The 17,435-nt window shown below is 35.9% G+C and overlaps 2 protein-coding genes across 2 annotated transcripts in view; one reads left to right on the forward strand and one right to left on the reverse strand.

The window, feature by feature from the left end:
* Window positions 1–17,435, forward strand: part of LOC125655695 (uncharacterized) — a 46,716-nt gene extending 29,281 nt beyond the window's left edge. Inside the window, exons 12-21 of the mRNA XM_056143014.1 lie at window positions 6,377–6,671; window positions 7,537–7,636; window positions 9,332–9,443; window positions 11,132–11,204; window positions 11,529–11,596; window positions 12,610–12,670; window positions 12,795–14,354; window positions 15,404–15,594; window positions 16,467–16,516; window positions 16,775–17,435. Of these exons, the coding sequence (XP_055998989.1) occupies window positions 6,377–6,671; window positions 7,537–7,636; window positions 9,332–9,443; window positions 11,132–11,204; window positions 11,529–11,596; window positions 12,610–12,670; window positions 12,795–14,354; window positions 15,404–15,594; window positions 16,467–16,516; window positions 16,775–16,853 (2,589 nt within the window). The 3' untranslated portion in view covers window positions 16,854–17,435. The remainder of the gene's footprint in view (window positions 1–6,376; window positions 6,672–7,536; window positions 7,637–9,331; window positions 9,444–11,131; window positions 11,205–11,528; window positions 11,597–12,609; window positions 12,671–12,794; window positions 14,355–15,403; window positions 15,595–16,466; window positions 16,517–16,774) is intronic.
* Window positions 691–5,174, reverse strand: LOC125669310 (uncharacterized). Its single transcript, XM_048903776.2, has 4 exons — window positions 2,543–5,174; window positions 2,280–2,449; window positions 1,558–1,715; window positions 691–1,436 (listed from the first exon to the last, which is right to left on the reverse strand). The coding sequence occupies exons 1-4, from the start codon at window positions 5,021–5,023 to the stop codon at window positions 874–876; spliced, it is 3,372 nt and encodes a 1,123-aa protein (XP_048759733.2). The 5' UTR covers window positions 5,024–5,174; the 3' UTR covers window positions 691–873.

Genomic DNA, 17,435 nt, shown 5'->3' on the forward strand with positions numbered 1-17,435 from the left:
GTCTAACACACCATTACTCCCTCGGGCATTTCAATAATAGTAACCACAAACAAAGGGAATTAACTCTCACACAATAAATGAATGAAAGAATGGATAAACAAATAAATGAACGCAAGTCAATTTGTCAGTGAAACAAATTAAACATCATTTATGATAATGAATAAATTACATCCCATGACAATTGTGACCCATACTGTCTCCTTGTTCAGTGACCTTAATATTTAGCTTTAACCCACAGCTAAAATGTTATTAAGTATTGATTTTAACTACCAGAGAGAGGGCTTCATATTGAATGAGCTTAGTACTTCTGACAAGGCCTTTCACACAGCACCATGTTTTCTGAGCTTATGTTGACAGTGACTCAATGATCCACTTTTCAAAAACTCAACATTGCTCATGATATTGAACTTCCAAGATTATGAGGCTTGGGGTCCGTTCATATTTGTAACTGAATTTTGTGATATGGTCTTCCTAGCAGTGCCCTTGTGGACAAATTATTAACTTTGATAAGTTGATATTGACCCTTGCCCAATTGAATAAAAAAGATATTGCCTGTAAAGTTAGAGCTGTAAGATTGTGAGTTATGCTAAGGCCACATAAAATTAATTCTCTGGTTCTCAGGCCAATTTTCTCAAAAACAGATGAGGGAGGGAGGCTTTTTTTTTTTCTTTTTATTCGTACCAAAACAGATGAGGGAGGCTTTTTTTTATTTGCCAACTTGACATAAAACATATAACATCAAGCAAATTCTTTATTGTACCGTCACTATACATATGAAACAAATTTAACACATGCTATCTTAACAAATTGTCTTGTGTGGTCAAAATAATAAAGCATATGTACTACAGTTAAGTTGCATAGTGTTTTTTCCCTTCATTTTTTCTGCTTTTTTGCTCTCAAGCTCTGAACATTTTTCCTTTTCAATGGAGGCTGTAACTTAGAAACCACACTATCTGGACACATAGGATATTGTCCCTCTTCAGTATCTGTGTCTTGTGCCCCACAGTGGTAGCAAATTGGAGGAAATACATCAGAACTGTAATAGGGTACCTCAACAGGAGAAGTGCATGATAAATTCGATTTAACAAATACTTTCTCCAACAGAGCACTGATACGAGGTGCTCTGACGGGATCCTCTGGTTTTAGTTCCTGAAGTTCAGAACCACACGAAAACTGATAGAGCCCAAGAATCCTTTTCAGAATTGCACTTTCTTGTGCACTCAGTTTGTTTGCACTGTATATGACTCTAGGCTTTTGACAATCTATACAGGTTACTGTCTGATTCACTGTTTTGGCGGTCTGTGCAGATGGACTGAAAGGAATTCCATGGCCGGTAGAAACTGCGTTTGATTTTTTTGCTGACAATGACGGGCAGTGCTCCTCTGTGGTATTGGTGCCAAAAACCTCCCTGAATTCTTTGAAGTGTCCTTCTTCTCCTAAAACATAATTGATTAGAAATAGGACAATAAAATAATATTATAAATTAGCCTACTTAGTAGATATTGAAGTGAATGGATGAGATGAGTACTACATGTACATGTATCAAGGCTTAAATACCTGGAACTGGATCTGGAAAGTTATGTAGCTGGCTGAAAATATCAATAGGGAGTCTTGGGGGTGCACATATCTGACAGTCACTGGCACCACACTTCTTCACAGTAAAGAAGTAAGTCCTGGATACACAGCAATGATCAATAAACTCCACAAGCTTTGGGCTAGAAATTTGAACATCTATATTAAGAACCATTAAATGCATACAAACATTTTTTTTTTACTGCAAGTGACAATATATAAATATTTCTATATTAAAATATAGGTATTGAAAGGCAAAAAGGATGGAAAATAGATATAGTTAATAAGAAATAGCAGTGCATACAAACTGCACATGAGGTAAGGCATCATGCCAGCTTGAATGAAATTTCAGCTTTAATACTGGATTTTTAGTGAATAATGACAAAATTGCATGAAAAATTGACAAAATAACATTTTCACTGGCATGATGGAAACATCAGAGGAATAATCCCAACCTATATTTAAAGCTACACAGAGTGCATTCATTTACATTCACCACACACAAGATTATAAGCTGCACATTAGGTATTAATAGACTGACTACATCAGAACTTACCACTTGTGTCCTATTTAAAATAAATATTGGTTGAAAAAAAACACATTTAATGATAACATCAATTAGGACATTTCCTCTCAACTTGCAATTTATATCTTATAAAAAAGAATGCTGTTTTTTATATGCAAAGGTAAATGATAACTGTACATACCAATCCTTCAAACTTTTCTTTAAGTCATTCTGTCGTTTTCCAACAGGTGGGTTTCCAAACTTGGACAACTCTCCCCAAAGTCCATCAAGATCTGTTTCAGAAGCAGAGTTGAACAACTTGAATTGCTTATCTTTCAATTTCAGACGTCCAAACAGCTGAGACAGAAGAACCTGTGATATATAGGCAATTCATATAAATTCATCATACCAACAATAAAATTAATAATCATGAAGGTTTATAACATGGCTGCAATTTATACTTACTTTCACTGGTTCAATTGAGTCAATCATCTCCTCATGGAATTTGGGATCTTTAGCAATATCCCTAAGCTGCTGAAGTCCACTGGCTGATTTGAGTTTCTGCTCAGTTTCTGCTGAAGTTTCTTTCCTCATCAATCCAACTGCCTGTAGAGCCAAATTCAGAATAGACATCACACGTTCTGGTGGATTTTTCCAAGATGCCAATGGTGGTGTCCTTGCTGCTACGATCATGTCGTAATATCCACTGAGAAAAAGGCATATAATGGATAGCTGGACTGAGAGAAATGTCAGTCTGTGATCAGGTCCACCATCTGTATAGATACACAAAATAGGCTTTGTAAGTCCTTCCTTCCTCAAAATATCTTTAAGCTCCGCAATGTGACGCAATGGACTGGAAGGTTCTAAAGCTAAATCCTTCACACCAACATACACTTGGCCTCTATAAAAGGACCCTTCACTCACAGATTCTGGTATGTCAATCAACATTGTTACACTTGGTACAATACTGAATTTGGTAAAGTCATGATCTGAGACTGCAAACACTTTATCTGCAGCAACAACCACTCTCTTTCCCCGCTCTACTGCTGCCACTGGGTGACCTGGTTCTCCAACTTTGCAGTGGTGTTTATCATCCATAGCCACAAGCACACAAAAGTCTCTGAACTTCACTGCAAACTCTTTGAGGTATCTAAATGCAGCTGATGCATAATGGAGGTCAACATGCGTCTTTCTAAGCTGCTGACTTTGAACTTGGAATTTGACCTTTAAACTCCCAGTATACTGTAATGATGCAAGAGCTGATGGGTTCTTGGGTGCAAACTGTAGACGCAGCCATTGTTCTGAAGGTATCGGTGTATTTTCAGGGCATATATCTTTAACTTGTTGAAGAAGGTCAGGCACTGACATGGCTTGGGCAAGGTGTGTGAAACGATCATGTCTTCGTTCATCAACAGCAGTCTCTACAACACTTTCCAAATATTGCTTAGCATGGTCAAAGAAAATGTGATATCTGGAGGGTTGTCCTGTATTATGATGCCTGAGGTCCGTAATTATGTCAGGATCTTCCATTTCAAAAGCTTGTTGCACTCTCAAGTCTATTTCTTTTTCGGATTCATTTTCTCCCAAACTGCAATCCCCTGCTAAAGATTTGTAGATGTACCTTACATCACTTGTCTTCAAACTGCAAAGTAAAGATGCTTTGTTTATAAATGCTCTTCTCATTGCACGAGTGTGGTATGAGGGAAGGTCTTTGCTCAAAGTCTGAATGACATCCGAGTTCTTTTGCATGATGTCACTATCAGTCTCGGAAACACATCCAGGAATCTTCCAAAGAAAATTGTGCGACCCAAGGTTATTGCCAGCACTGAACTTTAGGTGAACACATTTGTATGGTAATCCTTGTTTCATGTTGTCTAGAAAATAACGACGCTCTCTTGTGTTCTGAGGTGTATATTCATCTAAACATATTGGCTTGAACATCTCTAGTTTTTCGACATAGTCTACAAGAGTTTTGTACCGAGATGCGGCACCAGGTTTCACAACATAGCATGGTCGTATGACAGTTACACTCTTTGTTTCATCCAAGCTTCTCACAGGAAACATGAGTTGTCTATTTTCATTCATTTTCTCTGCTTTCTGCTTTAAATACTCAATATACTTTTGAAAGCTGTCTGATAATGTTTGAGCAGCAGTCCTGATAGGTGCCCACATCACTTTGGAAATCCATGTTTTCTCTAGACAAGCATCTAAATGGCAAGCTAACGACAACAGGGTTGATTGACTCAACTCACCCCTCTTATGTTTATGGTTTTCGGGTACATTGTAACCAAACAGATTTTCAAAAAGAACTGGAAGAGCAAAACACCGATCTCTGAGGGTATCAACAAATGGGTCTATTGTCCAAATACAGTTAGTTAAAGCATTTATGAAATCTTTACCTTCATCTATTGTCATTGGTGTAAAACCCAAGCCTGCGTTTCCCAACAAATATAAAATTTTGTTGTAAACAATTCGCTTATTGTTTGTAATTTTGGCATCTTCAGAGAATGGCTCTGGAAGGCAAAGTTTACGTGCGTTACAAACCAACACGTCGTTGATATTTCTGGTGGCTCTTCCCGGTTCTTGACAATCCTTGGCATTATTATTATGATCATCGGCACTATCATTGTCGAAATGTGCAGAAACATCGGCGGGCTTGGTTTCACACACCGTATATCTCACAAAGTGGCCGAAAACAGGTATCGTTGACGATACTTTATTTGTAATGATTGCAGAGTCTAATTCGTTCTTGTTCTTACCGACACTAACGGAGACAGCGGCATTTTTTAATTTCTCAGGAAACGTCCAGCTTCCCAAATCGAACTTCATTGCTTTCACACCCTCATAAAGATCTAGGAAGGTACATCCCTCCGAATATCCCTCTATAATTGTCCATGGTAGAATGAACACTGCTCCTTGTCGAATACTTATTAACACAATAGACATTCTCAAAATAATGCTGCAACCACGTTGTTATACATCGGAAGTCTTTATTGCGCACGACAAACGAAGATTTCCGGTATTCGGTATTCTCTGCTAAATACAGCTATTCGTATACTGAGACAGGAGGAGCTCCGAATAATGTGGAAGTTTTGAAAAATTGAATGCGGAAATTTTTTTTCCGGATACATCGCCGCATTACCTACTTTTTATTTTATTAAAAATGCAATAAAATTTGCAATGCGGGCACCTCAAAACAGATGCGCGCGGGCCTGAGAACCGTAATTTCAATTTTATGTGGCCTAATTATATGTTATTTTTAAAACATTGGATCTTTCCCGTTGTACACACATGTAGGCTGTGCTATTGCTGGGGAATCTTTGTGTCCAACACATCATGCTGTTTGGGATTCAAAATTAAAACATTGTCCCACAAATAGTACAGTGATGATGGTATTCGTGTGAGTTGCAAGTTTACTCGCAGAGCTGCCAACCCTCACGATTTTGGCGTAAGGCTTACGATTTTAGGGTCGAAAATACGCCTTACGATTTCACTATATATCTTCCGATTTTCGCTTATTTGACATTTCGAAAGTTTTAGAGCTGTCCGTCATTGGTTTTTACTTTTATAAGAAACAAACCATAGTCATTACTACGTTTGTTTGCATAGTCTATATGTATACAAAATCCTGATCATTTTAATGCCTTGAAATAAACAACATGGCAGCTGCTACTAAACGTAAGGCATGTTTTGATGGAAATAACAATACTCCCCCAAAGAAGAAAACCTAATAGAGCCAGTAATTCAAAGAACAACATGCAAGTACACTGTAAACATCTATTCGTTTCAAAGTCAGAAAGGGGGAGTTTGTATGATAAGTGTACAATCTGTTTGACAAACTTCAACATTTTTCACGGCGGGGAAAATGACATTAAAAAACTTGCCATAATAACTGACACAGTTAACTGTAAAATTATATAGTGTACTTAAGTAACAAGGTTTTATACCCATGAAAATAAAATCAATAAAAGATGTATTTGACCTTCTGCAGTTGTAAAATGCATAGCAATTAGTATGTCTAAATTCATTAAATTTGGATTTGAAATATGCCTAAAATTGCTCAGGTGATATCTTTATTCATAAAAGATCTCCAGCGGCAGGGGGCCTTGCCTTACTATTTTCCATTTCATAATGTTGGCAGCTCTGTACTCGTATGAATCGGCCTCATTATAATGATAAATACCTTGTTGGAAGCATTGCACGAAGTGTTAGATTTAGAAATTCCTATCTACGGTACATTGTAAATATTCCAATGTATGCATTTCTTCATGAATGAAAATATCAACCATCTGCTTACAGAGCATATCACAAGAAATGACTCAAAATGAAGTTTCACTGAAAAAGAAAACTGCCTCAAAGGATGATATAATTGACCTTGTATCGGAAGATGGGGACGAGAATGGGAATACTTGTGTGGATACGGGATCTAGAGAAAATAAGGAGAACATTGGAGTGGTGGATCAAGGTCTTCACACTCCAAGAGCCAAGTCTGGCATACAGCTCTCAGATGTGGACAAGATGGGAGAATTCTCGTCTCCGAGGAGCCAGGACTCCTCTTTTGAAGGCTTTTTATCACCTTCTCAAAGGAAAATGGGTAATTCACACTTTTGTTTTAGAAAATATATCCCTATTTATGTGATTTAGTTGAATGTGTAGATAGCTAATTAAAATTAGAAATTGATAGGAGAGTTATTCCTCATTATAGTAGTTAATCTCCAAGAAATTTGAAAGCTTTTTCTTATATTTGATTTTGGTTTACTGTCAAGTGGTTAATTACATATGCAGTCATGTAATAAGCGTGTAAATTCCCCCCACGCTTATAGTTAAAAATATTTGATATTATAGATTATTATGATATTATAGGTATTATAGATATTATAGATTATTATGATATTATAGATTATTATGATATTATAGATTATTATGATATTATAGGTTATTATGATATTATAGATTATTATGATATTATAGGTATTATAGATATTATAGATTATTATGATATTATAGGTATTATAGATATTATAGATTATTATGATATTATAGGTATTATAGATATTATAGATTATTATGATATTATAGGTATTATAGATATTATAGATTATTATGATATTATAGGTTATTATGATATTATAGATTATTATGATATTATAGGTATTATAGATATTATATTCAGTTACCACGTATATTTCCCCATGTTTAATGTTGGATGTAAAAAAAATAATGCATACTTGACCCCCACCGTAAATAACCACTCTTACAGTACTGCATATTGTTTGTGTTACACTGCATCTTTTTTGACATAAAAATATTTTGCAGTTAGTTTGATTAGAAGCTATGTACAACAGTGCTCCTCTACAGTGAAATAGTTAAGAGTGTACATTTGCTAGATGTAGACACTATTCAGATGTATCGTGTATACGTCATTAACCGGATTCATTTGATTGGTTATTCTCCTGTAGTACCGTGTCCTGTCTGTGGGATATCTCTAAGACAAAATGCCGTCAATGAACACCTTGACATATGTCTGGGAGGAGAGGAAAGAAAATCTGCACTGAGAAAGTAAGTCATGTGACATCTTACAGGAACTTGTCAGGGAGTTCTGGTAACTAAGATGTGTTGTCAGGGAGTGCTGGTAACTAAGATGTGTTGTCGGGGAGTGCTGGTAACTAAGATGTGTTGTCGGGGAGTGCTGGTAACTAAGATGTGTTGTCAGGGAGTGCTGGTAACTAAGATGTGTTGTCAGGGAGTGCTGGTAACTAAGATGTGTTGTCAGGGAGTGCTGGTAACTAAGATGTGTTGTCAGGGAGTGCTGGTAACTAAGATGTGTTGTCAGGGTGTGTTGGTAACTAAGATGTGTTGTCAGGGAGTGCTGGTAAACTAAGATGTGTTGTCGGGGAGTGCTGGTAACTAAGATGTGCTGTCGGGGAGTGCTGGTAACTAAGATGTGTTGTCGGGGAGTGCTGGTAACTAAGATGTGCTGTCGGGGAGTGCTGGTAACTAAGATGTGTTGTCAGGGAGTGCTGGTAACTAAGATGTGTTGTCAAGGAGGGCTAGTAACTAAGATGTGTAAGGGTGTGCCAGTCTATGCGAAAGACATCAGACCGTCGGACCTGACCGATGTGCAGTGCCTCAGGTCCGACGCATCATTTTTTACACCGGACCGGAATGTCCGATGTCTCAGTGTCCGGTTTTGAGCTTTACTATTTTGATGCGGAGTCATTTAAATGTTTGTTATAAGTAAAAAATAGCACACAAATCCAAATACGTAAATGAATGTGATTAAAACCGTATGGACTGTCTAGAGTATTATATGGGAGGGATCCCTGGTATAGTATTACTAGTATAATAAATAAGATTCCCTTGGTTTTGCATTTTCACGTGTTTCACTTTTTTACATTAGGTTTTTCGGTCTGACAAAATTTGGTTCGGTCCGGTGTGTTCATTGATTACACAGGACCGAATGTCCTGTGTGGTCCAAAAAACTTTCGCATAGACTGGTGTGCTACCATCGAGTGTTGTTGTGATATACATGTATATAAGCCAGATGCTAAGGAATATTACCCATTCCAACTGGAAAACAGATTTGTATGCATATTTATTTTGTATATCGAAAACTTTTTTTCATAATACAGTAAAACTTTGATATAGCGAATTTCTGCGGACACTCTGTAAAAATTCGCTACAAGCGTAATTCGCTATACGTTTATAGTGAATTTATAATTAAAATGTAACGAATTCGTTATAAAACTGATTTGTTCTATACGTATATCAGTTGCATAAGAAAGCAGCAATCAATATACTTGAGTTTATATTGTCTCTAAGAGAAGTTTAGCCTATGTATTTTCGAGAAGAAATATTGTTGTACAAGATATATACACACTGATTTATATATGATAATTTATCTTTAGGGCTTATAAAGTCACGCAAGAACATGTCGAAAGAAAAATATGAAAAAATTCGTAATAAGCGATTGTTAAAATTTATGAGTTTAAAATGAAAAAAAAAAACGTTATAAAAGGTGATTTTTACGTTAATTTTTAATTCAAGGGGAATATCAATTTACTTCGTTATAGCCGTAAATTTGCTATATCCATGTTCGTTATAAACACAGATTTTTATATAGAAAATATAAAGAATTTGCCGGGGAAATTGATTTCACTTCGCCATAACTGTAATTTCGCTATATTCGAGTTTTACTGTATAATGTGTTTAAAGATTTAAGAATTTGATTTTGAAGACATCTTCACTTTGTAGACAAATGCCTAAAAGAAAACCAATTGCTAAGTTAGTGTACAATCTGATGTCAGAGAAAGACATCAAGAGAAAGCTCAAAGAAGTCGGACTGTCAACTACAGGGGAGAAAAAAGTATGCAGTAGTTCTATAGATCAGCATAAAAAAAACATAGTTCATAAAAAGGCATAGTTGATTAAATCAGCATAAAAAGTTGATGTATTTGATTCTTGGATTGAGCTACAGCATAAACAAAATCCATTTACAGTAACAGCAGATACTCTAATATTTTACAATTCTAACTTTCTTGTGGATGGGAAAGCATTTCTTAATAAATCCATGTTTCACAATGATTTTAAATACCTTAATGACCTTATTGATGAAGAGGGTTTGTTCCTGACTTATGAATCTTTCTGTAACATTTATCCAAAAGTAAAAATTAATTTTTTAGAATATATGAGTGTCATAAATGCTATTAAAGCATGGATTAAAAAAGTCAAGTTTGATAAAAAATTGATTAAATTAACAAACCCTCTGATTATGTCAAGTATATACACTCTTCTACGATGCAAAAAATCAAAACAATTTTATACTCTTCTCAATCCAAACTGCGCAGAACCTACTGGTAAAAGAAAGTGGAATGAAATATTTGAATTAAATGACACAGAATGGAAAATGATCTTCAGATTGCCCTTTAAAGTTACAAGTAATTGTAAACTGTAATGGGTTCAATTCAGAATTCTGAACAAAATTTTAGCTTTAAACTCATACTTATTCAAAATCAAAATTAGAGATGATAAGAATTGTACATTCTGTCAGATAGAAGAAGAAACAATTGAACATTTGTTTTGGGAATGTGATAGTGTTCAGCATTTCTTAAGAGAATTTGAAGTTTGTTTTGAACATAAGACCAATCTTCAAATATCAATAACAAAAAATAATTTTATTTTTGGATTTTTGGATGAAAAGAAAACTATACAAAATAATCTTGTTCTTTGGCTGAAATATTATATCTATACTATGAGGTGTGAAGGGAAGACAATGAATGTAAATGTTGTGATATCGCTAATGAATACATTTTATGAAACTCAAAGACATATTGCATATAAAAATGGTGAAAAAGATTTGTTTGACACCTGCTGGAACCGCTGGAATCAATTATTTCATTGAGTGTTTGTTTGTTGTTGTTTGGTTTTTTTTTGGGGGGGGGGGGTTAAATTTTTTTTTTTTATAAATTTCAATATGTATGTACCTTTTTAAAATATATTAAATAATGACTGAATTCATCTCTCTCTCTCAGAAAATAATGTATACATATATTTTTGATAGTTTCTTATAAACATTTTGTACAAGTGTCTTTGCAGAATGTATGTATGTATATATATATATATATATATATATATATATATATATATATATATATATATATATATATACTGTATGTATGTTTAAAAAAAAAAAAAAAAAAAAAGTATAGTTTATTAGATCAACATAAAGAGGCATATTTCACCAAATCAGCATAAAAAACAACACATTTCATGAAATCAGCATAAAAACACGTAGATCAGCATGTGTACATATTGTGCAGTAGTTCTGTCACATTCAGTGTACATTGTATGTACGTGTAGATCAGCATTAGTGGGTGCCAGGAATTAGAACATGTAAAAGTTTGACAGACAGTGTACATTCTTAGCAGTATTGCTCATCATATACAGTCCAATATACTGGAGGACTAGATACTGCTAAAAATTTCCAATGGTATACCATCGTAGATGTTGTCTTACTACATCTAGAACATGACAGTTTCTTTTACGTACTTTCAGGCTTTGGTCAGAAGACACCATGATTTTGTGATGTTGTATAATTCTGAGTGTGATTCGTTAAAGCCCCGATCAGGTATGTCATTATTGAATTCACACTATAATGATGACGTCAGGCCATTTCAAAGCTATTTGAAAATGTAATGCCTGAGGATTATGAAATAAAAGCACTTGGATTAAAATTCTAACTTTGTGTACTGTTTATTATATTTCTTCTTGTTAACAGACATTGCTATATACATGTACTTGCATACAGATCATATCAATTGTAGCCTGTTCAACTGTGAAAAAAGTAGGCTGATAACTAGTCTAATTTTTGACCTCTTCCTGCATCTTGAAGATGACTCACAAAACGTTGTGTTCAATGCTTATAAGACAAATCTCATTTTATTTATATTAGTCCAAGATATTGTAAAGGAAGTGGAGAAAACAGAAGCCGTCAGACACAGGACCAGGAAAGACGGCAACGTAAGTATTTCTGATGTCTTCATATCTCTCTTAGATCAGTGATCAGGCAGAATGCCTTTTAATGTCTGCTGTTATATTTTCAGTTTTTAGCTCACCTGAACCGAAGGTTCAAGTGAGCTTTTCTGATCACATTTTGTCCGTCGTCCGTCTGTAAACTTTTCACATTTTCGACTTCTTCTCCAGAACCACTGGGCCAATTTCAACCAAACTTGGCCAAACGCATCCTTGGGTGAAGGGCTTTCAAGTTTGTTCAAATGAAGGGCCATGTCCCTTTCAAACGGGAGATAATCACAAAAATGCAAAAATAGGGTGGGGTCATTTAAAATTCTCAAGAACCACGAAGCCACAAAAGCTGAGATTTATATGAAAGCTTCCTAATATAATGCAGATTTTAAATTGTTAAAATCCTAGCCCCCGGGGATCGGATGGGGCCATAATAGGGGATCAAAGTTTTACATACAAATATATAGGGAAAAACTTTAAAAATCTTCTTCTCAAGAACCACTAAGCCAGAAAAGCTGAGAGTTACATGAAAGCTTCCTGACATAATGCAGATTCAAGTTTGTTGAAATCATGGGCCCCGGGGGTTGGATGGGCCCACAATAGGGGATCAAAGGTTTACATACAAATATATAGGAAAAATCTTTAGAAATCTTCTTCTCAAGAACCACTGAGCCAGAAAAGCTGATTTTTACATGAAAACTTTCTGACATAGTGCAGATTCAAGTTTGTTCAAATCATGGACCCCGGGGGTAGGATGGGGCCACAAGGGGGATCAAAGTTTTACATACAAATATATAGTTAAAATCTTCTCAATAACCACTGAGTCAGAAAAGCTGATATTTAGAAGAAAACTTTCTGACATAGTGCAGATTCAAGTTTGTTCAAATCATGGCCCCCGGGGGGTAGGATGGGGCCACAAGTGGGGGGGGGGGGGGGGGGGGGGAGGTTAAAGTTTTACATACAAATATATAAAAGTCAGTTTTACATGTATGTGGACTTGAAAATTTCAGAGACTTGTTATAGAGAAAAACAGCTCTCCTGCCTCTATTGAGAAGGCTCAGAAACATTACAGTAAGTGAACACAGAATGAACTTCATCTGTACAATGGGTTCTATCTTCAATAAACTGATTTATACCAGGCTTTGATGATGTTGAAAGTTTGTTATAATAAAATCTCCTTTCAAATATACTGCAGTGAAAAAGCACAAGTCCCATTTCTCCTGCTTGATAGAAGAGACCAGGAAAAGAATGAGAGAACAAAAAGAAAATAGGAAATCATTGAAAGAAAGAAGGCAGAATGAAGAAAGTCAGTCTGAGACCTCTGTAGCTGTAGGCTGTAACACAGGAATGGAGCTAACACGAAGCGAATCTGATTGTGAGATGAGGAGGAAGACACCTGGTGGGTACAAGAGAAACAAAGGGGCAGTAACTGGAGGAACACACAGAGACACAGGGACGTCAGGAAAGGGTGAACAGAATGTTGTTGTCTCCTCACAAAGTGAGACTGAAAGTGGTGGACGGTCAAATAGAAAGAAAAGAAAATCTCAACCAGATACTGCAGCAGAAGATACCAGTGATTTTGAAATAGTTTCACTACAGAGTGATTCTGAAAGTGAAAGTAGACATTCAGAGAAACGGAAAGGCAAACCTGATGTCGGTGTTCAATTGAAGACATCAGGAAGCAGCATTCAAAAAGGTCTGATAAATAGTAATGGTAACAATGAAAGAGAAGGAAATTTGACTACATCAGATACTTTTGGAGGAGTTGGAAATGTAACCTCAGATAAGAATGATACTTCTCAAGTGTTAGCTCAAACTGAAGCGCATGCTGATTTAAGGAAGAAATCACGGAGGAACCGAAGTAAAGAAAGTAACAGTAAAAGTCAGTCCAAAGACAATCAAAGCATTCAGGACACGGAAGAATCTGGACAGGGGAGAACTCGAAGCAGAAATAAACACACTGCTGGCAAGGCAGATAACTCTGCATATGAGTTGACAGATGTGAAGAAATCTGACGACAACCAGGCTGACGTTGGTGAAACTGATGTACAAAAAAGACGAAGAAGAACTAGACGTGTGTACGATAAACCTGTTTCCAGTTCTGGTTCTTCTAGGAGCAAGAAAACCTATCGAGATGCAGAAATAGAGGATATTTCTAGCGTTTGCATGAAAAAGGCTGAAATCGTACCAGAGGAGGGGTGGAAAGAGCTGAATCACGACCCAAGTGAAGGAAGGTTTTCCATTAAACCTGCTCTGCTTGAAAACGAAGACAATTCACCCACTTTTGAGGTTGAAAAAAGCAACACAAGTACCGTTTGGAATGATGAAAAAAGGACTACACGCAAAAGGAACATCAAATCAGCAAGTAGCAGTAGAGAGAAGGAAATGGTGGACGGTGAAGTAAATAAACCTCTTCCTGTAGTTCCAGACCATGGGAATAAAACGGACTGTTTTATTACAACTGTACCTGTGGACTTCAGTAAAGTCAAATGGACTGAAGACGAGAAGGATGAGCAATCCAGGCTACAGAAACAGTTTCTGGGAAGTCTGTTACGGATTCCGGAAGTAAACAACGCATCCAGCACTGCAGCTGACGGTGAGGTGGAAATCCCCCCACACAGCGACACCGTGGAGGAAACCGGAGGAGGAAAGGGAACACAGCCACTAAAAACACCAAGTGGGAAGTCAGAACCTTTGTCTTCTGAAGGACAGTGTGAGCAGAGAAGAGAGGCAGAAACAGATTACAAAGATGAAGGTTTGAAGATAGCCTTTCGGTATTAATAAGTAGTAAATATCCAATTTCAATGTAAAAAAAACTTCACTGGGGTATGAAGTGAGGTATTCATGAAATCTTGTGAAGCCCGAAATAGACATTACTTTATATGCATTTGAGAGAAACGGGCAATTTTAGAATGTTGACTTCCCACTGACCATACTCTGTGATGATAGCCTTTCGTTATTACTAACGTTAATTGTTAGATATGTAGGGGTAGCCTTTCGTTATTACTAATGTTAATTGTTAGATATGTATGGGTAGCCTTTCGTTATTGCTAAAGTTAATTGTTAGATATGTAGGGGTAGCCTTTCGTTATTGCTAACGTTAATTTAAATTTAGATATGTATGGGTAGCCTTTCGTTATTGCTAACGTTAATTGTTAGATATGTAGGGGTAGCCTTTCGTTATTGCTAATGTTATTAATTGTTAGATATGTAGGGGTAGCCTTTCGTTATTACTAACGTTAATTGTTAGATGTGTATGGGTAGCCTTTCATTATTGCTAACGTTAATTTAAATTTAGATATGTATGGGTAGCCTTTCGTTATTGCTAACGTTAATTGTTAGATATGTATGGGTAGCCTTTCGTTATTGCTAACGTTATTAATTGTTAGATATGTAGGGGTAGCCTTTCGTTATTACTAACGTTAATTGTTAGATGTGTATGGGTAGCCTTTCATTATTGCTAACGTTAATTTAAATTTAGATATGTATGGGTAGCCTTTCGTTATTACTAACGTTAATTGTTAGATATGTATGGGTAGCCTTTCGTTATTGCTAACGTTAATTGTTAGATATGTAGGGGTAGCCTTTCGTTATTGCTAACGTTAATTGTTAGATATGTAGGGGTAGCCTTTCGTTATTGCTAACGTTAATTGTTAGATATGTATGGGTATGTTCATTTTCAGTAACTGTAGATCGATGTTGCTCCCGCTCAGTTTTTGTTGAATCTGTACTAGACAGAGATAGCTTGCAGTCTGCAGAATTATTTAGTCATGTTTACCACTAATTGATTAAATTTATTTGTAGATGAAAGTGCACATGTAAATGAGACCCCTGTAAAGGATTTGGATGTGGCAAACTTTTCCACTATGTGGGCAGCGTTAAGTGGAGAGGTGGATATGTCCAGGGCTCGCCATTTCTCTAACATGTCTACTCAGAGTGACAAGTCCAGCTACAGTGATCTGTCTGCTGTCATCTCTCCTGTCAATAGTGAAAGGGTAAGTCTGTGTTGTCCAAAAATTACCCATAAACATGTAGGTACACATTAGATCTATCTGTCTGCTATCATCTCTCCTGTCAATAATGAAAGGGTAAGATTGTGTTGTCCAAAATTACCCATAATCACGAGATCAGACACTGATAGAGTTTTAGATTATTTATCCGGATTTTGTTTTGATGTAAATTGACTTTTGTGCTAGGATTGATATACAATGAAGCCAAGGTGGAAATCCGGTTTTACTTCAGAGTTCTAGGTATCTGTTCTGGACACGGCAAAAGTTATTTGGAACGCAAGTAAACAATTGTGAGACTTCACGGTCACATCCTCAAACTCTAGAAAAAGCTTAATTAAAAGATCATTTTAGTATTTGAATAGCACGTCACCATGGTTCTGACAATTAGCTACATGAAAATCACATTTTGGTAAACCATTGCAATACGAGGGGTACCAAACTGCCGAGTGGACGCTTGTCAGGATGCAAATAATACCAGTAAATGCACCGAAAAACAAAAGAAAAAGATTTTAAAAAAAACCATGGATTATTTTATTAATCAATGCTTTTCACAACTAATCAGCATGTACTGGCACATGCAATTTCTACTAGTAGTGTGAGTATTGATTAATGAATACCTAATGAAACTTAATTAATCAACATATACTGAGACATGCAATTTCTATATGGGCATTTAACTTCTGGACTCATCAAATCTAGATAGGATTTGTCCAATTTTTGGGGTAATCAATCTTTTCAATAGCCGTAAGTCCTGTACATCTTGTAGAGCACCCTGTTGCTTAATATGTTGTCTTCGTTGTCTGACAACATCATGTTTCATGAGCAGTTTTAAATATTCACTTATTTTTTTCAAAAAGGGTATCGGTATCCCAGGAGAAAAAAGAAGTCTACGAACATCAGCTAGAAGGTTAGAATTGATCATTCTTAGTTTTTACCGATAAGTTTCATACAGAAAGATGAAATCAGCCCATGCATGAATGTAAACCATAGATAAGTTTTTATGCATCAAATGCTAAACAAGTCAAGAAAATCGTAAATGTTGCTCGTCTGTGATGTAACCTATTCAATGGTATATATGTAAATTGAAAATGTTGTGACTGTTTGGGAAATTTTGGTTGTTATTTAATTGTTGCTGCCTTGTACATGGGAAATTTTGGTTCTGTAGGGAAAGAGTGGAACACCCCAAGAACAGGAAGAGAAAAAGAGACTGCCAGTCCATCTCTAGAAAGCGTAGGCGTAGATGATGATGGTGTCGGCTTCCAGTGTTTACGAATATCACAGCACTAAACATTCACCAGTATAAATACTGTGCATGATGCGTATGCATAAAATTCGGAACAAAACGTTGTTACTTGTATATATTTTGGATAAAGTTATTGAACTGATCAGGTATGTTCGTTTATATCTGTAAAGTTTGTTGTAAATCAGCAATAATCCTAACTGTCTTAGATTGGGAATGGTCTTGGATTGCCAAATGATTGTGTAAAAACATACAATATTGAGAAGATAGAGAGTTTTGTTATTGATTTTGAGAAATTGGGAGTGTCTGAAAAGATGACAATTATACACTTTAATTATTTATTGTTCTAGTCTCTTGCTTTAAAGTCAGGGTTGCGTATTACATGTAGTAATTTAATCATTTCTAAGGTTTGTTATTCTTATATTGTAATGTGAAGTCCTATCAAGATTAATTTGTTAGAAAACTATATGGCACTGACTTACTGACTCTGGTGGTAAAGTTGACCTTTACCTTTTCATAAATTCAGATTTCTGTTTTATTCAGTTCGTTGTAAAGGTCTGCTATTAAATAAATAAAACATTCTGAC

Source organism: Ostrea edulis, chromosome 7 (genome assembly GCF_947568905.1).
Source record: "Ostrea edulis chromosome 7, xbOstEdul1.1, whole genome shotgun sequence".
NCBI lineage: Eukaryota > Metazoa > Mollusca > Bivalvia > Ostreida > Ostreidae > Ostrea > Ostrea edulis.

What these genes read in the sequence shown, in the direction of transcription:
- LOC125669310 (XM_048903776.2), bottom strand. Translation starts at nt 5,023, where the DNA reads ATGTCTATTGTGTTAATAAGTATTCGACAAGGAGCAGTGTTCATTCTA. An exon ending in ACTCAATTGAACCAGTGAAA is followed by an intron (nt 2,450 to 2,542) that starts GTAAGTATAAAT and finishes TATATATCACAG; the next exon opens with GTTCTTCTGTCTCAGCTGTT. An exon ending in CTTTCCAGATCCAGTTCCAG is followed by an intron (nt 1,437 to 1,557) that starts GTATTTAAGCCT and finishes ATTATGTTTTAG; the next exon opens with GAGAAGAAGGACACTTCAAA.